The sequence below is a fragment of the Coprinopsis cinerea genome, assembly GCF_000182895.1.
Source record: "Coprinopsis cinerea okayama7#130 chromosome 8 map unlocalized cont3.8, whole genome shotgun sequence".
In the NCBI taxonomy this organism is placed as follows: Eukaryota; Fungi; Basidiomycota; class Agaricomycetes; order Agaricales; family Psathyrellaceae; genus Coprinopsis; species Coprinopsis cinerea.
Window position 1 is genome coordinate 514,971 of NW_003307537.1, and position 24,618 is coordinate 539,588.

The window sequence follows — 24,618 nt, forward strand, 5'->3', positions numbered from 1 at the left end:
CGACCCCTCACTGCCGTCCTCATCGTCCTCAACGACCCAGAGCTTGTAAACGTCCAACCACAGTGGTCATCGACCGTCAAGATGCCACCGCCAGGCAACACCAAGTCTGCGGCGGCGCAGATTCGAGCAATGTCCGGGAATACCGACGAGGACCTCTCAGAAAAGTATAAAACACTGAAGAGGCGCTACCAGGAACTCGAAGAGGTCAGTCTTTCACCCAAATCTCTTTCTCTGCAAAAGGGAAGGAGGTCTGACACGACAAATTGACTCAGAAACCTAAGGATTCCAACATGGAACCTCAGAGAAGCGGGGAACAGGATACGAGCGTACAGCAGGAAAGAGAGTGCGTGCCGAATTGACGCTCGTCCATTAAATAGGGAAACGACGATCTGACGGTTTTTGATACTCATCTAGACAACTCCTGGAACGGATTCTCGACATGGAAAAGCAAAGACAAGCCATTCCTATGACCTCGACGCCTAGTTCTTCAACCGGAACCCCGGCTCCACCTACCGCCCCCGAAGCGCGTTCTACGACGAGTCCCAAAGCAGTCAGTCATGAGTCTGCGGAGAAGGAGGAACGCAACGTGAGGCGGCGTCTCAACGACGATGGTCCCAGTGAGGCCACTGTGAACGGTGCCTCAGAACCTTCAAGACCTTCTCCGGACAGGGCCACCTCTCCCTCTGCCTCTGGTCTTAAAAGACCCAGAGCCGACTCGAATGCCGAATCGTCGTCTAACAGTGCCGGTGAAGCCACCAGCTCGGAGAATGTCAGTACCAGCCCATCCAACTCACCAACAATGTCCAAGCGGCGTCGTAAATCCAGCAACGTCGAACTGGTAATCGCGTCGCCACCTCGAGAAACGCGATCACGTCGCAAGGCTGCTAGTCTCTCAACAGCAAGCAATGAAGACACGTCGACTGCAGCTTCCAAAGATAAGCCCACTGGAAACGGCGCAACGGACTCGAGTGGTTCTCAGTCGGTGGAAGCTTCATCGTCTTCTCCACAGCCAACTATACCTGCCGATGCGCAACCGGGCCTTAGTATCGACACCAATCCCCCTGCCACATCGGAGTCGAAGTCTCTTTCCAACGAGAAACGCCCTGATGCAAGTTCCGACTCCAAATCGCCTCCATCCACCTCCGCGACTGATGCAAACATCGACCCCAGTTTAACGGATCAACAAACGTCAACTTCAAAGCCATCAAATTCAAGTTCATCCTCCACATCAACGTCTAGCTCTTCAAAATCCACTAATCCTTACTTAAATCTCTTCTTCCCAAAGACCAACCCAAATGGCACCCCGACACCCACCAGTGCCCATCCAATGGCATTTGCAAACCCATACATGTTCTACCCCATTACTCCCGTCACTCCAAATACACCTGGGGTATACTACACCAACCCGTACATGTATATGGGTGCTCACATGGTACCGGGATATCCTCCTCCTCCCGGGAGTGCGACTTCTCCGGCAACCCCAAATAGCAGCACGCATCCTCGACCACCTGCACAGCCTGCTCCAGTCCCAGGACCTTCGACTGAGGTGCAAGCCCCGCCCGCACCGAAACCGAAGCGCACCAAGGCTCATGCAGTGACGAGCAAAAGCTATAGTATCCCTCTTGTACCGCGAGACAAGAACGGAAAGCCGATGTTGCCACTTAACGTCGGTATCATGACTGTCATCAACCTCGGCACAGTTTGTACGCGGGAGCATTTCCATACAGAGCGATACATATTCCCTGTTGGCTACGAAGTTACTCGGTGCGTGATTCTGGTGGTCCAGGAGTTGACAACGCTGACCTATGAAGTTTAGTCGTTATCTATCGACAGTCAACCCCAACATTGAGGTCGTGTATCACTGCACCATTCTTGATGGTGGAGACGGCCCCAAGTTCCAAATCGTACCTTCGGACACACCTGACAAACCTGTGATAGCTGGTACTGCTACAGGCGCTTGGTCAAGCATCGTGAAGCAGGCGAACGCCATCCGGAATCGCCAGCACTCGAACTCTGTGTCGGGCCCTGACTTCTTTGGGCTCGGGCAGAACACTATCAAGCACCTTATCCAGCAACTACCGAACGCGGACAAACTCAAGAACTACGTCTGGCAGATCTTTATCGAGGGAGGGTGAGTGACCTTTATGCGTCATACAGTAACCGCACAGCTTACGTTTCGTCCAGTCCCCTCGGTGGAAGACACGCCTCGGTCATCCCAGCTCTCCCAGAGGAATACGATGCTTCAACCCCTCGAGGTCCCGTATACCACACACCACTAGAACGCGAAAAGATGAAGGCCGTGGTTGGAAGTGCCAGCCCGGGAGACCTGCCCAAAGGCCTTTCGCACTACCCCCAACACATCATCGCTCAAGCCCGGATGCAGCATCAGGTCGCTGGCCCAAGTACGGCGCCACTTCAAACTCACGGTGGACATAGTGGGCACAGCACACCGACGCCCCAGCCTCCCGCACAGGTACCTCTGCAAGAGCAAGCCCCTCAACAGCAGCCATCTGCTGTTAACTCCAACCCTGAGCAACATTCACAGTCGCCACCAGCCGCACCTCCGGAGGCTCAGCCACATCCTGTTACCGCACCTCCGCCTGTCGCTGCCCTCCCACAGGGTCACCCAGCGACCTTCATCCCTAATACTGGGTTGGCCGCGCAGGCTCCTACACCCATAACGCCCAACACACCTGCTCCGTCCATCGCAAGCCTCATGAACGCCTACCGACCTGGCACGGGACCATCCTGAGCGAGGTCGACGCGTTTTGCGTTCCTGGGCTGCTTTGTTCTCCATTTGCTCTCAGCTGTTATTTATTCATTTTCTCAAGGTCTAGGGCGCTGTACAGGGACGATACTTCAACTTGTTTTGCATCCAATTGTGACACCACACAATGTACATTGTTCGTCGTCGTGTCGACAACAAACACGATAGAGTTTCAAGAGTGGGATTTGCGCTGTTCTTGGGTCGTTGAGGAGTGTCATGTGTAAGGTTCGGCTTTCTCATGCCTTTTTTTCTCTTTGTTCTCCTTCGTTTCTAGTCCATACCCCGTCCTTTTCAAGGCGCCGCCGTGCGTTACACACCTTGTCGAGGTTCGGGTTTGCGAGTCCAAGGATGATCTGGGCGTGCATGCTACACGTTCTGGTGACTTGGATCGCGCGGAGGATGCTTCTTGCCCTCATTGGACGAGATTGATTCATGCGCATAGAGTGGTATCTTGCGTGCCTCTGTGGGGACTCCATCCGATGCCAGGCTCGTGCCGGAAAAAGGGGTAGTATAAGGGGCGGACATATATCTACTACAAGTGATCGACTAGGTAGTGTAGTGGGGTCATAGGGAATAGGGTGGGTAGTACTTGTCGGGCCACGTCCTCACAGCTTCTCTTGGACGGGCTTCGGTTCCTTGCTCTCGCTGGGTGTCCCTGTCGGAGACGTGGGTTCCTTGTGGTCTCCACCTCCCCCTGACTTCTCTGTCGCCTGTGAAGATACTGCGGGTTTCGATGCATCATCCTCATCTTTATCCGCTGTTTCATCAGGCTTTGACAATTTATCCTCTTCCGATTTCTCTTCGTTCAGCGCGAGACTTTGCTCGATGGCCGCAGTAAGTTGCTCCACTTCATCCTCCGCCTTGACCCAGCGGGGTTTCTCTTTAGATTTCGACTTGGGCTTGGCTTTGGAACTTGCGGCTTTACCGTCTCCAATGTCCACCGAATCAGCCGTGGCCTCCCAGAGCTCCATGAGTTCGTCCAGCCATCCTAGTTCCCTACATAGATCTTTGACGATGTCGTCACATTTACCGAGGAGGATGACGTCGTCGGGTTGGCGTCCGAAATCACCTACGCGGTCGAGGTTGATGAGGACACGAGGGCACCTGTCGTTTGCCATTCCTGCGAGAGAAGCGAATGGCTGGACGGTGAGGGATGTGCCGAGGACTATGAGGAGATCGGCCTGGGCGATTTGTGGGACCGCGCGGATGAACTCATTAGGAAGCTGTAGAGTGTTTCATTGTTTCAGCGAAGATGTAAGAGCAATGAAAGGATAGAAGGAATTCGAAGAAGAGGTGGTGAAAAATGCGGGAGCGAGGGCGGGTCCGGTGACAAGAATAGATGGAGGATAATTTAGGGCCAGCAAAGATAGATTAGATGCAGTTCAAGTTGACGAAGAAAACGAGGGTTTGAAATGAAGAGCGATATTACTCACTGATTCTCCGAAGAATACAATGTCAGGTTTGACTAGACCTTTGCACCGATCACATCGTGCGATCTTTTTCTGCAGGATGTGTTCTTTCATTCGGGCGTCATCGAATGGTGCTTTGCAGTCGATACATCGTTGGGTTGCGAAGCTCCCATGAGCCTCGATGACTTTGTCGGCTGGAACGCCCGCTCTGCGTTCGAGTGTGTCGATGTTCTGGGTAAAGCAGCGCAGGAGGAGACCCTTCTCTACGAGGAGGCGGACAAAGGAATGTGTAAGAGTCGGTCGGAACTTTCCCGGGTAAAGCTCATGAGCGAGGGTGTAAACTGGATGTGTCAATTGTGGATTAATTATCAGCGTCAGAACGTCGATTAGAGGGGGTGTCGAGGAGCACGGATGGAAGCGCTCACATGGTACTGGATTTCTTCGGAAGAAGTTGATTTCGAAGACGGCCTCTGGATGAGGGAGATTCAGCCTCGCGAGGTTTGACTAGAATCAAATCAAGTCCATGTTAGGAGGGGTGCGTCGAGGCGAGGGCTCGAACGGTTCCCTCGAATTGGGTGGTGATGAGACGGAGTAACTCACGTATAGGCCTGGTGTACCTTTAGTCAGACAGATGTCCTTGGTTTCTCCAGACATGGTTTACGTACCAGTCTTTGGAGATCGAAAGTCTGGGATTCCGGCAGACGTGCTAACACCTGCATGATGTTTGGGGCGCAAATGAGTTTAGGCCCTCGAGAAGTGTATGTTATTCAATAATACCTGCTCCCATCTATTACCACACCGAGTCCATTGTTGTGTCAGTCGATCTGACCAAGTTTAGGGAGAGGAGAATGCTCACCATTAGAACGATATTTTGACATTCGTCAGATTGAATGTACTTTGCCAGAGATGGGAGGTCTCGGCGCTTCAGTGCCTTGGGTTTGGAAGGCATTTCCACTCAGCTCTACTTCAATAGCTATGAGCCTACGTCGAAAGTCGGGATGCTGGTTGGCGGTAAATGGTCAAGAGCGGATATCATCCCCTCTCACCCGTGTTATCAGGCTCGGTACCACTGATAAGATAAGATGCTGGCCGGTAGATGCCGAAGACCTCTTGTGGGTGCGCGACGCTGGCGCCGACTCTTGGAACACGACCATGACTTGTAAACCTGGCGGCAACTTGGTTTCTCTTCTGAAGTCCTCGAGACGACACAAATCGACTATGATACATTAGCAACATCATAGGCTGGTGAAATATCGGCAGAGGTCGTAACGCCCCTCAAGGACTCGTCATCCAAGTGCGAATGGCTCTTCCAACCTCAAGCCGCATGGAAATGGAAACCCACTTAGGCATGGCTCAGGGGACCGAAAAGACGAACTAGACTCCCACCACATGTCTATTCTCTCATTTAAACCGTCACTTGTCACGAAATCCATGCCTGTTGGACTGGTAACTACAGTTTTTCAAACCACCGCGACTTGACGGCTGTCGTTGCTCAGGGGTAAACTAAACCGTCTAACTATCCTATAACTTTGTGAGTTTTGAGTTTCAGACTTCTGCACCCAATAGAGTTTGACCTCTTTATCGATTCTTTCAGTAGGGAAGTGCTTCTCAATGGCCACCCTGTCTCTGTTCAACGGCGCCCGAGAATGAAGACGCTGGAATGGATCGATGCCGTCCAGGGTCCGCGCATTCTTCACCTTTCTAATGCCCACTTTCTAAATACATGCTAGTTCGACCCCTTCGACGGGAGAATTATGTCGTCGAAGAACACGTAACGTCTTCGTAGTAAAGGCTCCTGAGGCCTACTGACTGGCCAGCGTCCCCTGGGCTTACCTCACCTGTCGTTTTCATGGTCAAGAGAAGTGTTAGATATGTCGCATTGTTTTGATACTCCACAGAATCGCTTGCGTCTGCCGTCGCCATATTCCTAGGGCATCGCGCCTTGGCCCTGTCGTACACATGTTCTGCATGGGAACATGAAACCTTACGCGCTCAATCGTAGAGATAGAGCAAGTCAGCCGGTGAGCCACCCAATGTCGAGGTCGGGGACTTGGTCGTTGACGGTTTAAACAGGTCTGAAATTCAACCGGCAGAAGACGCGCGCCGGCTGGCTTCTGCGAACCGCCTCGGACGAAAATCAAGCTGAATTATGGGTTATCCTCGGCGGGTATCAAAAATAGACCCTCCGGGCGCTACACGTCTAGTGTTGGTGTGTCCAGGTATGCATCGCGCCATGTCTCGTTCAAGGTCGGGGTAATGAATAGGTTATTTTTAGCCCAACGTCCTTGCACCATTTTTCCCTGTGTCGAATCATCATAGTGCTTGGTTCTTTTCGATTCGATATGTCTTCACAGACAGAACGTGGTTGTTATGCCGAGGCTCGCTCCACCAGTCTCCACTGTCGTGCTCAAGAAAGGTCAAATTGCTTCAACTAGAATCTGCACCCGGAAGAACTACTATCCGAATATGGCGACTCACCGACTATAAAAAGGGTGCAAGGGCGATCCCTGTTTCTTCACTCGGGAATCTTTCTCTGGGTATCTTAAAGGAATCGACGTCAAGCCGATAACATGCAGTTCAAGAGCCTCTTCGCTGTTGTCGTTCTCGCTTGCAGCATCGGTGTGCATGGCGCGGCGCTTCCCTATGCTCAATTGGAAGAAGTAACGCCTCCCAGGCCTACGTTGACTGTGCCTGTTCCCAAGCCGCCCGTCCCGACGATTCCTCTTCCTCCCAAGCCTACCTTGCCTCATCCCGAGCCACCAAAGCCTGAACCCCCGAAACCTGAACCCCCGAAACCCACCTTGCCCCACCCGCCCAAGCCTACCTTGCCTCACCCTGAGCCTCCCAAGCCTGAGCCGCCCAAGCCCGAGCCGCCGAAGCCTACCATTCCTCTCCCGCCTAAGCCTACCATTCCTCTCCCGCCCAAGCCGACCATTCCGCTCCCGCCCAAGCCTACCATTCCTCTCCACGTTATGGTATTCTTACCTGCTCTGTTCTTGTCTATCCTCTTTGGCTTCTAGACGGCCGTCGAGACTATGATAGGTCAATTTAGGTACCTCCTTCCATGTTCGCAGATGACCATATGCCGAAACGGTCTTGATTTGATACTTACCTCCAGCTATTTTGGTTCGAACCAGCAGTATTTAAGCAAATCTCGCCAGAACCTAGAGTTTCCTCACTCGGGATTTCATTTCTGGGCACTCAAACAAAATCTTCTACCGAGAACAACATGCAGTACAAATCACTCGTCGCTCTCGCTCTTCTGGCCTTTAACGCAAGTGTGCAGGGTGCTGCCCTTCCTGTCGCTCAAGACGTGGAGCGGTACACCCCGCCCAAGCCTCCGCATCCCGAGCCACCCAAGCCGACATATTACCCCCCACCTCAGCCATCTCATTATCCTCCTCATCCTCCACCCAAGCCAAGTCATCATCCTCCCCATCCACCGAAACCAACTCACTATCCTCCTCATCCACCCAAGCCAACTCACTATCCTCCTCCCCATCCACCCAAGCCGACCCCTCCTAAGCCGACGCACTATCCTCCTCACCCACCCAAGCCGACGTACGCTCCACCTAAGCCGACTTACACGCCGCCCAAACCGACCTATCCGCCTCCCAAGCCAACCTACTACCCTCTCCCCAAGCCCACCAAATATTAAGCGATTCCCTCGCAACCCCGTTGATTCACCTTTCGACTAATCTATTTCCTATTTCGCTTATCCCTTTCCGTCATTTTGCCAAACTTCGTCTTCGTTCGTCTTACTATTTTCTGACTCATTTTTGCTCGAATTTCGAATCGTTTGCGCGCAGTACTATGTGCGATGGTTGCGATACATGTAGTAGCAGCAAGTTTCAAGGTCCTACCCAGGCGGTAACACGGTGAAATGAACATGGTTTCGTTTCGAATCACGTTTGGCGAACTGGGAGCAAGGAAGTCCAATTGTACACATATTACGGACAATGGAAATGGCGCGCGCTCCGTCATATACACAACCTAGGACAGACCACCTGACGCAGTGGAATGCGGTGGATGGACTTCGTGAGATATCCGGAGAGTTGTTTGAGGGAGCAGGGACAGGAGAATTCGTCAACCAAGGGGGTTTGTGCGAGATTCAATCCCGTCACAGCGCTCGCTTACCTCATGCGCGAGCATCTTAAGGCGCCCGTCGAAAGAAGTGTTGTGGGAGGCGGTACCGATGCGAGAAGCTGTAAAGGAAATAAGATTTGCCGGGGTCGACGATGGCCGTGGATTGTCTGGGCCAATCGAAGAGTTATTAATAGAATAGGGACCTTTAAAGCCGCGAGGACGAGGGAGTATTACCAGTCTGGGTTCGGTGAATTTGCAATGTACTGCCCTGGATGTCATAGAAATATGTCGCAAACATGACGAAGACTGCGTCGTCGAATTTCGCCGAATGATGAATGGTGGAGGTAATACATCTTCTTTACCCATGCCTGGTAATTTTTCGGCTAATGTGTAGGGTTTTCGAAGTGATCAGGGCCTAGTATGCCTTCGAAAACGACTGTCGGACGGGCGAAGAGGGGCACGCCCTTACTGACGCTGGATAAGATTACTCGGGTCCGTCATAGTTTTCCGGTTATGGGAGACCGTATCGCACCGCCTCGCTCCGGAGATGGGCATAGAAAGGCCATAATGGGATCGTCGCTCCGTTTCGAGACCTATAGGTTCAATCGAGGGAGGTACGACGGGCGCTCTTGTCCTTCCAGATGATTCTGGTTCGTGTCAGATACCAGCACCTTTCAAAATTCGGAGAAACCGAAGAGGTTGACGAGATGGAGGGGGTACCTTTGACGTGCGAAGGGAGGGAGGGAATGGGGTATATAAACCCTACAGTCGACTTGTTGAATCTTCAGCTCGAAAGCCTCTTCTTTCTGAGTTTAACCGTCGTTGAATAATGCAGTACAAGGCGCTTGTCACCTTTGTTGCTCTTGCTTGCTCGCTCGCCGGGGCGTCGCCCATCCCTCAACGCGACGGCACTGATCCCAGGCCTACGTTGGTCATTCCTGTCCCGGGACAACCGACGATACTCCCTCCCTGGCCCCCTGTCCCACCCCAGCCGACGGACCTTCCGACCAAACCACCCGTGGATCCGCCCAAGCCAACCGTCGAGCCCCCCAAGCCGACCGTTGCTCCTCCTAAGCCGCCCGTCGAGCCCCCCAAGCCGCCCGTAGAACCCCCCAAGCCGCCCGTCGAGCCTCCCAAACCACCCGTCGAGCCTCCCAAGCCGCCCGTAGAACCCCCCAAGCCGCCCGTCGAGCCTCCCAAGCCGCCAGTGGAGCCTCCCAAGCCACCCAAGCCACCCGTTGAGCCTCCTGTCCCTCCCAAGCCGCCCGTCGAGCCTCCCAAGCCACCCGTGGTACCTCCTTTCCCTCCCAAGCCACCCGTTGAGCCTCCTGCCCCTCCCAAGCCGCCCGTCGAACCTCCCAAGCCACCCGTGGTCCCTCCTTTCCCTCCCAAGCCGCCGGTTGAGCCTCCCAAGCCACCCGTGGTTCCCCCTTTCCCTCCCAAGCCACCCGTTGAGCCTCCTGCCCCTCCCAAGCCGCCCGTCGAACCTCCCAAGCCACCCGTGGTCCCTCCTTTCCCTCCCAAGCCGCCGGTTGAGCCTCCCAAGCCACCCGTGGTTCCCCCTTTCCCTCCCAAGCCACCCGTTGAGCCTCCTGTCCCTCCCAAGCCGCCCGTCGAACCTCCCAAGCCAACGGCTGTCCCGCCTAAGCCGCCAGTGGTTCCTCCCCTTCCTCCCAAGCCAACTGTTGTCCCACCTAAGCCACCCGTGGTTCCTCCCGCGCCTCCCAAGCCAACTGACGTCCCTCCCAAGCCGCCTGTCGTGCCTCCCGCGCCTCCCAAGCCTACCGTGGTACCACCCAAGCCGCCTGTGGTTCCTCCCGCGCCTCCCAAGCCAACTGTCGCACCACCCAAGCCACCTGTCGTCCCTCCCGCGCCTCCCAAGCCTACCGTGGTACCACCCAAGCCGCCTGTGGTTCCTCCCGCGCCTCCCAAGCCAACTGTCGCACCACCCAAGCCACCTGTCGTCCCTCCTGCGCCTCCCAAGCCTACCGTGGTACCTCCTTCCCCTCCCAAGCCCCCTGTGGTTCCTCCATTCCCCCCTAAGCCAACGGTCGTGCCCCCGAAGCCAAAGCCCGCAGAGAATTGAGTTGGTCCAACATCATATCTCGCGATGAACTATTACTCCCAAGAGCTCGTTGCTTGAGCGACAACCCGCGCTCGCGGGCAGGAATCGTGAATTTTCGAATGTAACAAGATTGTAGGGTTACTTTTGGTTTGTAGTGTCCATAGTCAGAACAAATGAATGAATGGAAGATACTTTTGCAACTCACGAACTTCACAGTAGCGGACAGCGCTGATGGGTATGGCCATTGCCATCGTCGTCCTTCATTTTCGAAAGCTTACGCTAGTTCCGAGCTTCAGTCAAATTCGATATCGGAGATTCGTGATTCCAGGGAGCTGTAGAACAGGCAAAGTCCTTGCTTCAACGAGAGACCAAGCTCAAGAGCGACTGCGTCGCCAGCGGTGAGGTCGAGCACGGTGTCATTTTATCGCGGACAGACGCGACCTGGACAAGTCGATAGGTTGGCATTTTATGAGTCTTTTCCAAGTACTCAGCGAGAGAGAATGCAGAGAAAGCCCAGGAATTTTGAATTTCGTCGAAGCGCCAGTTCGCTGCAAGTCGTCGAAGGCCAAGACTCGGTGACTGGCACCTGGCTGCCAATCGGCAAGATTGGAGGGCCGACGGACTGAGTTTGAAGTTCCGGCAATGCCGTGGGCGCTAGTTATGCGATCCTAGGTGCTAGCCTCAGAGTGGCTACACCTTCGTGTTCTGGTGTTTCATCGGTGCGGTGGCTCCCATATACGACCTAAAATTGACATGCGAGTGGTATCATCTTCCACCCTACCCCGTGGGGCAAGGTTGGGTAATTACCTGGTGTAGTGCTGCGTGCTCATAAGATGTAGAAGTTCAATTCTTCCCTTGGTCCGGATATGATTCTTGCGACAGGTTTAGCCGCCATGATATTTCTACCCAGCTGACTGGCGGTACCATTGTTCAGAAGCAACAAGAAGGTACTTGCATTGAATTGATTGAGATCGATTCCGAAGGCACCGAGCAACACGCGAGAATTATGATGCACTGCGGTCCCGACGCCAATTTGGTATCTCCGTCGCCAAATGGATAGCGATGCTCTGCAGCCGCGTCCCTCACATTTCGAACTTTTGTTGATAGATATGAAGAGTAAGGATTCAATCATGGAGAGATGGCGAGAACGTCACGGTCTTCCTTCAGTGATTGCTCGCTTTCGTTGGACGAACGAGCCTCCATTTTACTATCCAGAAGGCATGCATGATCCTCCTTTCAAGGCGATGGACAGTGGCTAGCCGTGGCCCGTGGATTGCCGGACGATGCCGTCGGACCCGCATACAAGATATTTCGAGCCTTGCATCTACTTCATACTTCCTCGACTTATCTTTTGGGCTTACTTCGGGTAGCATTTGTATCAATGAACGAATAGAAGGTACTGGGGTAAAGTGAAATTCCTGAATATCCACTTACTCCAGTTTCGCAGAGCACCTCATTGGTCACGAGGGTAGTAAGGTCTCCAAACTTTCGAAGGCGCAAGGGCTTCTCCGAGACATCGATACCTCTTGGTCAATTCAAAAGGAAAACGTGGATTTGTTCGAAGCCAAAGGCAAATGAAACAGAAGGTCATAACACCTCGGTACCGACCATATCCTCGCCAAAACCAGGGAAGATCTGCAGCCCCGTGGCAGGCTTGTGCGCGAAAAGCGCGCGAAAAATGGTCTCGAGACAGCTATAAAAGAGGTCGAAAAGTCAGTCAACGATCCCTCAGCGAAAGCTCTCAACCAAACCCAACTCAGCACCAATGAAGTTACAATCACTCGGTGCCTTCGTGGCACTTGCACTCGCCCTCAAGGCGCAGGGTGCAGCCATCCCCGCTGAAGCACAGCTGGAGCGTCGACAAGGTTTCCCTGGCTTCCCGCCAGGCGACGGAGGAGGCTTCCCTGGTTTCCCTCCAGGTGACGGTGGTGGTGGATTCCCCGGCTTCCCTCCTGGCGACGGAGGAGGATTCCCCGGCTTCCCCCCAGGTGACGGCGGAGGCTTCCCTGGCTTCCCTCCTGGTGACGGAGGAGGATTCCCCGGCTTCCCCCCAGGCGACGGCGGAGGCTTCCCTGGCTTCCCTCCAGGTGATGGAGGAGGATTCCCTGGCTTCCCCCCAGGTGACGGCGGAGGCTTCCCTGGTTTCCCTCCAGGTGATGGAGGAGGATTCCCTGGCTTCCCCCCAGGTGACGGTGGAGGTTTCCCTGGTTTCCCCCCAGGTGACGGTGGGGGATTCCCTGGCTTCCCTCCAGGTGACGGTGGAGGATTCCCTGGCTTCCCCCCAGGCGATGGTGGAGGAGGATTCCCCGGCTTCCCGCCAGGCGACGGCGGAGGATTCCCTGGCTTCACTCCGGGAGACGGCGGAGGAGGATTCCCGGGCTTCCCTTGAGCAGCAAACACACCTCGAGCCCCAGTTTCCCGGTCGGCAATTAGCGGTCAGCTCGTCAGGTAGTTACTTGGGGGATCGGAAATCGGTTCATGTTTGTTGTATGGGTTCCATCTATGGAAGGAATAGTCGTTAGTAAAGCAGATCGTGAATATTTGTTTCTTGTACCAATACACACACCTCGTTTCATTCGCACCGCGCTGTCCAATGAGCACTCTGAAGGGCCTCCATGCCGCATAACCCGGAAAACATATACATTCTGCATTAGTAGGTGTACACGGGATGGATCGGCGTCGGGGGCCTGCCTGGACGCCAGAATGGCAACTGGCGGAAATTTAATCCGAGGAGCCGTCAGTCACACTAGGTGCCTTCCAATCCTTCAACCATGCCCTCACAAACTCGATCATCTCCGAATGCACCTTCCGGATCTCAGCGGGCTCCTGGAAGATATTCTCATACCCCCATTCGTCCCAATGATGTACACCGTCTAAACAACGACGAGGAGTTCATGGATTAGATTGACGTTACATGGGACGAGAAGCTGTAACGTACTGGGAATGAGCTTGAATGGACGAAGAATTGTATCATTACGCTCGTCGGCGTGGACGCTGTGTGGCGTATAAGGCCTCCACGGATCGACTAGAAGCAATAGGAACGAGTTTGTCAGCAAGGGATTCTTGAGTGGGTTCGAAGGAATGGCCCTTACCCTCTCCGTCGATGAACGCCAAGCGGTCATCGGCAATGTCGAAGCTGCCCAACTCATTCACCACTGTGATGTTGGGAAGATTGGGGATCCTGAAATGTTTGCCCGGTGGGAAGGCCTATGGACACAAATGGAAATGAGCATCCCAGTTGACGGATGAAGAAAGATAATGGTATCACCTGCTTGCATATCTTCGATTCGTACCCAAGCGTAAGGAGTCTGGAGATGAGACTAGGCTCTTTCTGGTCCGGTGGAGGAGTCTGTGGATGCCGAAGTCCCGATGTCAGAGCTTGGAATCAAAAGCGTGAAAGGAGAAAGAAGATACAGACTGTAAAGTAGCCCCATTCAGTACACACTTGGAACAACCAGAGACGCCACGTCTGGTCCAGACCATCATCTTGGAATTGTGTATCATTGAAAGTCCCGAAACACTGTTCGCAGTAACACCAAAGGTTAGTCGCACATACAGCAGGCTGATCCAAATCGACGCTCTTACCTCCTCGACCGTGGCTTCTTTGCATTTGGAGACTACGTTCTGTGATGGTGTATGTTAATCGGGAGAACCATCGCGAGATGTGTGGATAAACTACGCTACCTTTTTGATCCATCTACCATAGTTGACGATGGTGAAGTCCACAGCGAAATCTTGATCTATAGCTACTAAGCGTCTCTCGTCTCCGAAGGGAGCTGATTCAAGCTCAGCGGCCGTGAAGCGACCGAAGGGCTTCCCTAGGGCGTCGCAAAAGCTGTCAAATGTAGGATCATTGAATTCTGGCACCCAGCATTTGGATTGCCATGAGCCGAGGGGTGTCTGACGGAAATGAATGAGTGACGTGGCCATTGGAACCAAGAACCTCAACAAACCTCGAGGACAGATACAAAATCTTCATCATGTTCCAGCTCTCCGAGGCCGAAGAGGGATTTCAGCTGACGTTTGAAGACCCCTCGCTGGAGAATCGTGTCGATAGTGGCTATTGAGTTCACAATATTTGCTGAGCACTTAGGGTCAGCGGCATCGCGGATGATGGTCATGTATTCCCAAGCCTGCAGCGTGGCATGGGTAACAGCTTGAGGAGAGGTCAGAGAAGATCGCCTCGGACAAGGTGAACTGACCAACCGCTCGATGCGATAGCCCCATAGACAATGTCCGGGTATATGATCTTCATATGAGCAGCCCGAGCGCCAGCGTATGAACCCTATTGGATTGTGAGTGTGGGGTGTGGCCGAGGAACTACGATACGTACGCCATAGTAGATCCACGGGGTACCGGGCGCAGTGATGTCCTCTTGTATACTGTCGAGTTTCACGTTCCTCATGAAGTTGGCACTGTCTGCCGCGGACTGCGCATTGTTCAACCACCTAGAGGGGAGGTTCATCAACAATACGTCTTCCTCGAAAAGGCGCTAGAATAAGGTCTACCTGAGCGAGTCGGTTGAAAAGTTGGCAACGGGTATCGAGTCACCTGCAGAAGAGACTTAGTGGCGTGTCGTCGGAGGACGCGATCGCTTACCGTAGTATCTGTGCTCAAGGACGATACCAATCCCACCTGTTGCCTTGGCCAGAATATTGACAATTCCAGTGTCGAGGAAAGGTAGACGCTCCTGGCTCAAGGTTGAGTATGCTTATATCCCGAGCATAGCCTGGGCTTACTTCTCCACTGGTCTCTCCTCCGTCCAGGACAATAACGGGGGCACCAGGCCTGGGTTTATAGTGCCTCGAGTTTACCCAGAAGCGTTGGTGCCATCGGTGGTCCGACGTGTTGTCAAAATGATCTAAAGGTTGTTCGAACCATTGCGCCCGGAAGTCATAGTTCTTCTCCTTGCTTTCTCCAGAGAACGGCTCTTGGGCACCATAGTGTTCATCTCGTTTCAATCCACTTGTTGGTTGGTCGTTCTTCCTGAGTTTCCAGAGGTTCACCCCCTGAGCGCCCATTAAGTGGACCAGATCGCGACTGGGGGTCCCATAAGCCTGTACAGCGACAGAAAATACAAGAGACAGCTGGAGCAACGGCAGCAACGCCATTGAGAACGTGGTTCGCAGTCAAGCAGCGCGTCGTGGTCGCGACAGGACCAAGTTGGTGTGCTCCGGTCCTTGTTCGGCACAGCAAGGGCCGTGGCGCGGCGCTTCGGTACCGCGCGCGTCAGCGTCACGAACGGCCCAAACTCATTTCTGCTCCACGTCCATCTTGAACCCGAATCCATTTGTCGGTTCGTTGCGTCGACCACTTTGGCGCGCATAAATCATCTAAATGTCTTCTGATCGCGAACAGAGTGCCTTCGACGCCGCCAGTGACGATGAAGACGACTGGGAGGAAGTTTTGGTTGACCACCAACCAGAGAAGCCCATTGAAATCACCCTTCAAGTTCAGAAAAGCAAAGCAAAGCCTGAAGACGCAGCAAAGTTGGTGCTCTCTGGATCCTGGAGACCGGGAACGGTGCTGATGTTGGCCCAGGAAGAAAGGAATCTCTTATGCTGAGCGCTTATTGAGGATTGACTGCCACAAGTTCCACACCGTTATTCTGATAGGGAATGCCAAGATCAGAAACGAATGGCTCAACGACGAACTCCTCCATGTAGGCTCGCCACTTTGTGACTTCCTCAGTGTATTGACCGCTGTCTAGGCCAGGCTGCTCTCGCTTACCCCGTTGACGCTACAAAATGAGTTCGCCATGATCCACAAGTCTCGCATCCCCGACCAGGGCCAACGCGGACGAGCATTTGAAAGAGCCATGCAGCATCTTGCCGAGTGGTGGGCACATTCCTTCTTCGAGGTGCTACCAGAAGGCCATCTCCGCAACCGAACCTTCGATGAAGTCCAGTCCAAGCTGGAACGCCATGGCGTGCTAGACGACCCAGAACCACTCGACGAAGAAACGACCGAACTTATTCTGGACGAAGACCTAGAAATCATCCGAGGGCCTAAGAGTCTTATGAAGCACGCTCTCATGCGTTGTGGCTCTCGGGATGTCAGTGCTCAACTTTTCACCGCTCTATGCAGAGCACTGGGAATCCCGGCACGCCTGGTTGTCAGTCTTCAGAGCATGCCTTGGAAGGCCAGCGTTGGAAAGCCGAAGCCCAAATACACGCGCAAGTCGGCGAAAGGAAAGGAGAAGGCGGTCGACGACGAAGAAGACTCAGGGAGTTCGCCCAGCAAAGTCGATGTCAAGGGCAAGGGGAAAGCCCCGGCATTTGAAGGACCGGGACGACGTCTGGATGGAACGCCAGTTCCCAAGAGCGAGAAGGCTAAAGGGAAAGAAAAGGCAAAACCGGTGATTAAGCTTCGTAAGCAGCGGGACAAGGGACACCGATTAGGAGATTCTAGAGACTCTAGTCCAGGTCCCAGTAAACTCGGTATGTTTGTTCCAATCTAGGTCACGCCCATTCTTAACCCACTTGTCCAGCTTCCCCTGACCCCACCACAACTCCGCCAGTCTTCTGGACAGAAGTCTTTTCTCGGCCGGACGGTCGATGGCTACCTGTCGACCCCATTCGTTCTATCGTGAACAAACGCAAAGTATTCGACCCCACTCCTCTGACAAATGCCCCCGGAACAGGGGCAGCGGTGTCGACAGCTTCCTCCAGTACAGGTCTCGCCTTTCCCCAAACGACTCGAAAGTCCAATGTACCAAGGGGATTTAAAGAGGAGAACAGGATGCTTTATGTCCTGGCATTCGAGGAGGACGGCTATGCACGGGACGTGACAAGGCGTTACGCTCGGGAGTATAATGCGAGGGTACTCAAGGCACAGGGCGGTAGCAGAGCTGCTAACGCGGGAAAAGCGCGCCAGGAATGGTGGGATAAGGTTGTCACCAAATTCAAGCGCCCGTACCAACTAGTACGTCGCCCTACGTTTTTAATCGTGTCACTTCCTGATCTTCATTAGCACCGAGACGATGTCGAGGATGAAGAACTCGCACAAGCGCAGATGACCGAGGGCATGCCTACGACCATTGCCGGATTCAAGGACCACCCAGTGTATGTACTCTCTCCTCTTCTGGTTAGATAACGCTGAAACGTCTAGCAGATACGTACTTGAGCGTCATCTAAAGCAAACGGAGGTGATTCATCCACCGCCGCCAGAAACGCCAGAACTGGGTAAATTCCGTGGGGAGCCTGTTTATCCCCGCTCATCCGTAATCCCTCTCAAGACAGCAGAGACCTGGCTCAGGACGGAAGGGCGCATGATCAAAGCTGGCTGTCAACCACTCAAGACAGTCAAAGCTCGTCCTGGAACACTGAACCGACAACGTGAGCTCGAGGTCCTCAAAGATGAGCTTCGAGACGCTGGTTTTAGTGGGGATGCCAGTGGCGAGGTGATGCAAGGCCTCTACGCACGCTCCCAAACGGAACTATACGTCCCTGACCCTATTGTCGATGTAAGGCCACTCTTTATCTCCCCACCCAACGACGATATTGATTCCAGCATGTGTAGGGGAAAATACCTAAAAATAACTTTGGCAATATCGACTTGTATGTTCCGAGTATGCTGCCAAAGGGTGCAGTCCATATTCCTTGTAGGTGCTCGCTTCTTTCATTAATACTCGTAACGTTGCTCAATCCCGACTCGTCTGTCCAACACAGTCAAAGGTGTAGCCAAAATTGCCAGGAAGTTAGGGTTTGATTATGCTGAGGCTGTGGTACGTTGACACTATCCACCTTTCATGATCGACATAAGGGGATTTTACTGACAGGGACCCTTTTTCAATTTCATTATGCTTTCTGACCCTGGTTTTGTCTTCTTGTCATTCTTCCTTCGGATCTGGATCTGGAAGACTGGCTTCGAGTTCAAGAAGCGCCGCGCACACCCTGTGGTAGCGGGAGTCGTGGTGGCTGCTGAAAATGAGTCCGCCCTCCTCGAGGCAAGTATCCTTTTTTTATCAGAAGCAATTTAACGGGAACTGAAACTGACATTGTTCATTTGTGTCCGCCTTCCGTCACACGATTTCAATCCTATTCGGCCCCATGCACGCACGGATCTCTTGCAAATCGGCCTCGTTTGCGCGGTGCGGTCTCATTATAGGCATATTGGGAAACACAACGACACGAGGAGGAGAAGGCGCGTGCCAAGAAGGAAGAACAAGCCTTGAAACATTGGGTCAAGCTCGTGCAGGGTTTGAGGATACGACAGAGATTGCAGGAGCAGTACGCCGATCGTTCACAGTCGACGACGAAAGCTGGTCCATCGACCTCTGGCAAGAGGGCGAAACGTGGTCATCCGGAAGACGAGGAACAAGCGCCCAACGATGACGACGAGAAATTTGATTCTGTAAGCTCGACTTCATTTGCCTTTTTCTGGACCATTCGACGAGCCACCACTAACGTTCCTATCCTCTTCCGTCCCTGCAGACATTGGATGACACTCATGGCAGTGGAAGCGGTGGAGGTGGTGGTGGAGGTTTCCTCGTTGAAGCGGATGACGTTGTCCAGGCCTTCCATCTACCCAAATACAATCCCATCCTCCTGCTTGACTCGACATCTTCCAATCCGTTTGCACGTTCGCGCCCGCTGGGGTCTGCACCCGGAGGTGACACTGGTCCAGGTGCCGCCAAACACTCTGGTGCCGCCGCCACCGGGGAGAACGCCGAGGAGGGGCGAGATCTGGATGAACAAGGAGATAGGGAACCCGAAAGGGTGGTGATTGACTATGTCACATACGATCTGGAAGATGAAGAGGGCCCTGAGATGGATGGGGATGGGGATGAGGGCGGTTTGATTCCGACAGGTGTGGACAAAGATGGTGACGTCGATATGGATAGACCGGGTGGTGATGGCACGCCTGGTCCTCCTCTCACCGCCGATACTTCCCCTCTTTCATTGGCGGATCTTGAGGCGGGCGGTCTTGGAGGGAGGCAAGGCAGCAGTATTGAAAGGGACGATGACGACGCGACAAAGGACGACGACGAGTTCGCACCGAGGACGATGCAGGACCTCCTCGAAGCCGAAGCAGCCAAAGCCAAATCCAAACCCAAACCGAGAGCTAAACCGAGAGTCAGCTTGAAGCCTGTGGCTAGCCCGAGTGGCTCGGAGGGCGGTCTCGAAGACCAAGGCCAAGATCAGGACCACGTCCACGCCGATATCGGAGCGATTGGCGATCCACAGGGACAGGTTGTGGACTCGGAGGAAGGATCGTCAGGTCCGTTGTTACAGGGCAGGGGCGGCCGAGTAAATGTTAATGGTAATGTTGGGAGTGTGGCGGGTGCAACGATCATTGGTTCTGCAACTTCTGCTGCTAATGGCGGGTTGGAGCTATCATCTTCATCATTGCAATCTGGGAGGCAGTTACGATCTAGTCGGAAGGGTGGTGGTGGCGGTATGGTTGCGGCTGCGAGCGATGGTGATTATGGAGAAGATGGAGGTGTCAGTGTCAGTGCTACGCCGCGGAGTAGGAAAGGAACTTCCGGTGGAGGGAAGAGGAAGAGGGCGACTGTGACTGGTGGGAGTGCCAGGAAGAAGGTTTCTGTCACTCGGGCAAAGGGCAGGCGGAAGAAGAGGAAGGATGAGAGCGATGAGGAGGACGATGAAGGGGAGGAAGATATCGATGATATTGAGGGAGATGACGTTGATGATGCACCGCGAAAGCGCACTCGCGTGACTCCTGGCGAGGATGTCGGAACAACACCATCGGTGTCGGTGGAAAGATCAGCACCAGCGGCTACACCTGCCGGTGGTCGTTCACTCAGGCCTCGTCGTTCCAAAACGGCTGCCCAACTTGAGCAAGAGCGAGAGGCGGAGAAGGCGTATAGAAGGGCTATCGCTCAATAGGCTCTTAGTAATAGAGCCAAGGTTCAGGTACTTTAGTCCTTTTTTATAATGAACGTCTGTACAAATCGATTTTATGGAATGCAGTGGGGTGTATCCAGGGTTAACCACTAGATGATGGTTCAGCTCCGTTCGCATTCTGGATGGCAGGTTCAGATACTGGCGTCGCTGCAGGGATGGGGGCTGGCGTGGCGTTCGATGAGCTAGGTGTCGGAGTTCCTGTCTCTGCGGGTTTGTAACGTTCGTATGGGGCCAGGCAGGCGAATGTGAGATAGGATGTATGGCCCCGAACTTCAGGTAGAGCTTTGGAGACTGCTGTTGCGGATGCGAAAGATATAGGAGTGCCGGATTTTGACAGTACGACAGGCGTTCGCTTCGAGGATGGGGTGGTGACGCGTGCAGCGTCTGGTGTCGTTGAACTTGAGGGTCCTGCGGTTGTCGAGTCCATTTGCATCTCTTCGGCAACCACCTCGCCTTCTGTCTTTAGTCGTTTAGGCTCCAGCTCGGACACCTCAGGTGTGTCTACTTGCTGCGCCCCATCGGTAGCGACGACTTCATCGTGTTTCCTCTTCCCGGTTGCCGTGCTCTCGCCCTCCGTGGCGGACTTTTGTTTATCCTTCGCTTCCTTCTCTCTATTCGCCTTGATCTGACGTTGTCGCTTCTCTTCGCGCTTTACTTCTGCCTGTTTGAGGCGCTCTGTAACGTCGTCTAATGAAGGGAAGGCGGGTGCCGTTTGGACGTCGATGGGGCGGAGGAGGGTTTCGTAGGTTGTGATTTCGGTGAATCCGGCGTCATTTAGGGCTGCTACGGTGCGAAGGACTTGTTCGATACATGGGCTGAAGCAGCATATCCGCGCTGTATGGTCTTTCTGCAATGCATTGGATGTTGGTTGTGAAGATAGGGACTGGGATGGACAAAACGTACTCGGAGCGCCTTCTTGGCATGTGGAATGGCATCCCAGGGTGCTGGTAAGTCTAGGAAGACTGGAGACGAAGTTGGGATCGAAACAAGATGAGATCTTCGTTGATACAACACTAACCTGCGTCTGCTTCATCTACTACGTCGCCGAATCCATCCTTGCATACGTTCCGGTGTTGAAGCGTTACAAATGGAGTCATGCCATGTCGTCCAAACTCCTCTCTACGAGGCAATCAGCTAAAGGGAATGCAAAGAGGTCTAGAACACTGCCCACCTTGCCTTTGCAGCACGCTGTTCATGAAACTCGAAGGAATAGAGTTTCCCGGTGGGCCCAATCGTTCGAGCAACACTATGCGAGAAGCTCGCTGATCCAGTTCCGGCCTCGATAACCCTGCTGCCTGGTCTGATACCTAGCCAATCTGTAATGAACGAGATATCTGCCAGATACAGAATCTGGGTCCGATGAGGCAGCGCTAGCGTCCAAAGCTCCGGTGTCGGTCGCAACACATGCATGAAGCCTTTCCCAGTTTGTGAGCGAATTTTGGAGCCATAAGGCACTCCTATGAGGGCGTCGTGGGGGTATACACCGAACTTATTGTGTAAGGTTGCGCCAGGTGTGACGGTAAGTGGAATTATAAGTTCCCGGGTCTATCAATTCAACTTGTTAGATATCCAAAACAAAAGTTGGTTTTGACATACCATCCAGACGATGACCAGGTCTCCTGCTGCGATCTCGCGCGCTGTTGACCACATCTCTGTCAGATTCGTGTAGGACCTCGTTGACCTGTGGCAAATATGGCTCTCTGACTGCCTTTTGGCGGTGCAGTCGTCGATTCAGGTCGGTGGTGAGCACTTTTTTTGTGAAGGATCTCTGATCACATGCCAAGCCGCCAAGCCCGATGGGATCGCTTACCTTTTGCGGATATCGCTGACAAATTCCTCCACGTGTCATGTTATTCCCACGTACACGATGGATCGCCCTTCGGAAAGATCCTTTACACTACTCAGTACTCAGTTTCTCTTCCTTGACCCTCATGAAAGGTCCTCAATGGAGCATACAGCGCCATGGACGGCCTTCTGGCCAGAGTGTGAACTGGAATCCGCATAGCGAACAGCAAATATTGCTTATGCACATGCATCCTTACGGTAAGCTTGGTCTTATCGAGATTAGATTTGGGAGGCAGCTAATCCAGGAAATGGGCCGGAACAGACCCCGACGTGACCCTTTGATGTCCTGACCGGGACACAAAAGAGAGTCATACTTCGATCGGTATTATACGATGAGGCACTAGCTTGGCAAACGTCGGGCATCACCAATCAATTCGGGCTGGGCGAGGTGAGGCGGCGGGGTGGCCTCCGTGCACCGAGAGAATATGAGGGGATATGCGACCCCGTACCGGGCATTTCTAGATGGTAAACCCAAGGTAAGCTTGGGGAGGGTCCTGGGGACGACATTCTCATTAGCAAATCCCGGACACTAATAGCTGGTGGGATATCGTTGTCGCGCTGTTTGGTAGCTCAGTAGCATTGTTCAGACATATTGCGATTGACCTCAGCAACATGTATGGGAGTGCATTGGGAGCTGGAGTCTCGGGGTACAAGATGATGGATTGATGGGGAACACACCGCCGACGCGCGAGTTGCTCCCGTTGCACTCCACTGAATTCCTGAATCTTCGTAGCATTGAAGTAAAGCACTAACCGAAACTGCAGAAAAGTAAGTCCAAAGGGGACGGCGGGACGCCACTTCCCTAAGAAGATTGGAAGATTGTGTGCTGACACAGCACACCGCCGCTCAAGTCACCATCAGCAAGAGCATCGCGTACAATGTCGATTGGGGGGTCTGGTATACCGTATACCACTAATTCTCTAATTACCTAGTGATTGCAAGCCTCAAGGGGGACTCGAAGACCCTAGGCGAGCCGACTGCATCAGCGTCGCCGCCGTACAGGCTCCTTTCGGAGGCTGTTCCCAGGATCGTAGAATACCGATCGAACGATACCACCACAAAAGAAACACGAGTTTTGACAGGGTTGAAGCACCCAGCGTTCAATTCAAAAGCTCTGACCTTGACGTTAACCCGTGGGCGTTAAAGGCCTGATGTAGCTAGAATCAACCAGTAAGCAACGTTTTGAATCCGTTTCACCAAGCTGGGACCCTGGTAGTAGGTACCCTCTGGTACCCCCGGCCTGTGCAAGCGACTTTGTTCCCGCCAGACGGAGCTGATCGCCAGGTTATCCAGGAAGAAGATGCGGAGGATCATGCCCCCGATTTAGCTCCCGCAGCCCTGAGATACAGATCTCTGACAATCCACGCCGTACGTGTCTCCTTATTGGACAATTCAAGACAGCGCTCAGGTAGAACAATCTTCTTAGATTAACTCGCCAGTGACCTTCTGGAGCCTTCTGGCGGCTTCATCTTACAGCACATTTCTTCACAGAGAACAAAGAATGTGTGTATGCATTGAATATGTGGCAAAATGGTGCTGAGCGGCGTTAATGTTTTGTTGTGCCTCTTTTGTGAATCTGACAAAAACAAGCGAGATCCAGCACAAATCGGCGGCAGATTTGTTGCACCATGATAGATCTCATCATCGCTTACGGGATGTTTCCATGTTGGAAACGGATGTATGTCTGCTCTGTCCTTCCTGTTCCAGCACATACGACGACCGAGTCCTGCTCTCTCTGACGCGATTGTACTGCGCTATTTTCGTACCGTCTCAAAGCCAACGTGATCCCAAAGCTCAGAAGAGGATCTAATCATTTATACGTGCGATATACACCGCAAAAGGCCGTCTTTTCGTCCCCTTTCCCATCCTCGTATCGCTCTCGAGCCACGCTTGGTTTGTGCGTCCCTGGAAAGGCACGCTATCCATTCACCTACCTATCTCTTATCCACCAGCCCCGCCATCCATCGGGACTCACTTGACTCACTTTCCTCTGCAAATCTCTGGCCTCTAGGCTCTGGCTACTACTTAATAGTTCCTTGCACCACGGCCCATCCGGTTCGTATTTGTGTTGAATGATACCCCAGGCTGTCAACTCACCTTGTGTAGATATCCTTCTTTCTAAATCATTTATAGGCGCGAGATTCAAAAGGGCGTCCCAGCAATCCCCTCTTTTCCACCGTTTCGCAACATATCAACTTCTCTGCATTTCGCTTGATTCTACCGACACCGAGACCCAAAACACAATCGCACTTCTGGATCTACGCTCTCCACAAAATCCTCATCTTTCCCTGATCGGAATACCTTTCTGTGCCGCCTCCTTGAGTATCGGCATTTCACCACTCTTCCTTAACCATCTGGCATCCCCTTTGCTTCAGAAAGACCGCTTCACTGTGTGCGTCGTCGGCTGGACATCCCCAGCTATTATTGTCTTGTCTATAACATCCGTCTGGAAAACCCAAGTCTCGTGCCTTGTAGTGCGACTGCTGCGGCTAGCAGCTGTCGTTGGTTCGGACTTCCTCTTCTGGGTGAGCCCCATTCTCTCAAAGACTACGTTCAGATTCTGATAGTCATTGACAG

General features: G+C 53.3%; 9 protein-coding genes across 9 annotated transcripts; 6 read left to right on the top strand and 3 right to left on the bottom strand.

Moving 5' to 3' along the window:
* Window positions 1-81: 81 nt before the first annotated feature.
* On the top strand, window positions 82-2,924 carry CC1G_08054 (transforming growth factor beta regulator 1; the record flags this gene model as incomplete). The annotated part of the gene is made up of 5 exons (XM_001835493.2): window positions 82-204; window positions 273-343; window positions 415-1,764; window positions 1,817-2,131; window positions 2,185-2,924. The coding sequence occupies 5 exons, from the start codon at window positions 82-84 to the stop codon at window positions 2,750-2,752; spliced, it is 2,427 nt and encodes an 808-aa protein (XP_001835545.1). The 3' UTR covers window positions 2,753-2,924.
* Window positions 2,925-3,372: 448 nt separating this feature from the next.
* Window positions 3,373-5,181, bottom strand: CC1G_08055 (Sir2 family histone deacetylase Hst2; the record flags this gene model as incomplete). Its single annotated transcript, XM_001835494.2, has 7 exons — window positions 5,033-5,181; window positions 4,954-4,963; window positions 4,842-4,889; window positions 4,777-4,784; window positions 4,602-4,680; window positions 4,201-4,517; window positions 3,373-3,990 (listed from the first exon to the last, which is right to left on the bottom strand). Exons 1-7 carry the CDS (start codon window positions 5,123-5,125, stop codon window positions 3,373-3,375), a joined length of 1,173 nt encoding a protein of 390 aa, XP_001835546.2. The 5' UTR covers window positions 5,126-5,181.
* A 1,565-nt stretch (window positions 5,182-6,746) lies between these two features.
* Window positions 6,747-7,196, top strand: CC1G_14959 (hypothetical protein; the record flags this gene model as incomplete). Its single annotated transcript, XM_002910582.1, has 1 exon — window positions 6,747-7,196. The coding sequence occupies one exon, from the start codon at window positions 6,747-6,749 to the stop codon at window positions 7,194-7,196; it is 450 nt and encodes a 149-aa protein (XP_002910628.1).
* A 209-nt stretch (window positions 7,197-7,405) lies between these two features.
* Window positions 7,406-8,068, top strand: CC1G_13072 (hypothetical protein; the record flags this gene model as incomplete). The annotated part of the gene is made up of 1 exon (XM_001835495.2): window positions 7,406-8,068. The coding sequence occupies one exon, from the start codon at window positions 7,406-7,408 to the stop codon at window positions 7,832-7,834; it is 429 nt and encodes a 142-aa protein (XP_001835547.1). The 3' UTR covers window positions 7,835-8,068.
* Window positions 8,069-9,091: 1,023 nt separating this feature from the next.
* Window positions 9,092-10,348, top strand: CC1G_13073 (hypothetical protein; the record flags this gene model as incomplete). Its single annotated transcript, XM_001835496.1, has 1 exon — window positions 9,092-10,348. One exon carries the CDS (start codon window positions 9,092-9,094, stop codon window positions 10,346-10,348), a length of 1,257 nt encoding a protein of 418 aa, XP_001835548.1.
* Window positions 10,349-12,085: 1,737 nt separating this feature from the next.
* CC1G_13074 (hypothetical protein) lies at window positions 12,086-12,899 on the top strand. Its single transcript, XM_001835497.2, has one exon. It carries the CDS (start codon window positions 12,093-12,095, stop codon window positions 12,714-12,716), a length of 624 nt encoding a protein of 207 aa, XP_001835549.1. The 5' UTR covers window positions 12,086-12,092; the 3' UTR covers window positions 12,717-12,899.
* A 56-nt stretch (window positions 12,900-12,955) lies between these two features.
* On the bottom strand, window positions 12,956-15,438 carry CC1G_13075 (hypothetical protein; the record flags this gene model as incomplete). The annotated part of the gene is made up of 13 exons (XM_001835498.2): window positions 12,956-13,200; window positions 13,266-13,352; window positions 13,420-13,534; window positions 13,596-13,676; window positions 13,746-13,847; window positions 13,913-13,951; window positions 14,012-14,227; window positions 14,281-14,483; window positions 14,534-14,612; window positions 14,661-14,775; window positions 14,836-14,878; window positions 14,927-15,017; window positions 15,067-15,438. The coding sequence occupies 13 exons, from the start codon at window positions 15,436-15,438 to the stop codon at window positions 13,049-13,051; spliced, it is 1,695 nt and encodes a 564-aa protein (XP_001835550.2). The 3' UTR covers window positions 12,956-13,048.
* Window positions 15,439-15,664: 226 nt separating this feature from the next.
* CC1G_13076 (DNA repair protein rhp42) lies at window positions 15,665-20,178 on the top strand (the record flags this gene model as incomplete). The annotated part of the gene is made up of 8 exons (XM_001835499.2): window positions 15,665-15,816; window positions 15,869-15,989; window positions 16,038-16,767; window positions 16,818-17,251; window positions 17,300-17,391; window positions 17,441-17,792; window positions 18,437-18,682; window positions 18,763-20,178. The coding sequence occupies 8 exons, from the start codon at window positions 15,665-15,667 to the stop codon at window positions 20,176-20,178; spliced, it is 3,543 nt and encodes a 1,180-aa protein (XP_001835551.2).
* A 100-nt stretch (window positions 20,179-20,278) lies between these two features.
* Window positions 20,279-21,846, bottom strand: CC1G_13077 (GCD14; the record flags this gene model as incomplete). Its single annotated transcript, XM_001835500.1, has 5 exons — window positions 20,279-21,043; window positions 21,100-21,158; window positions 21,215-21,315; window positions 21,368-21,741; window positions 21,793-21,846. The coding sequence occupies 5 exons, from the start codon at window positions 21,844-21,846 to the stop codon at window positions 20,279-20,281; spliced, it is 1,353 nt and encodes a 450-aa protein (XP_001835552.1).
* Window positions 21,847-24,618: the final 2,772 nt, after the last annotated feature.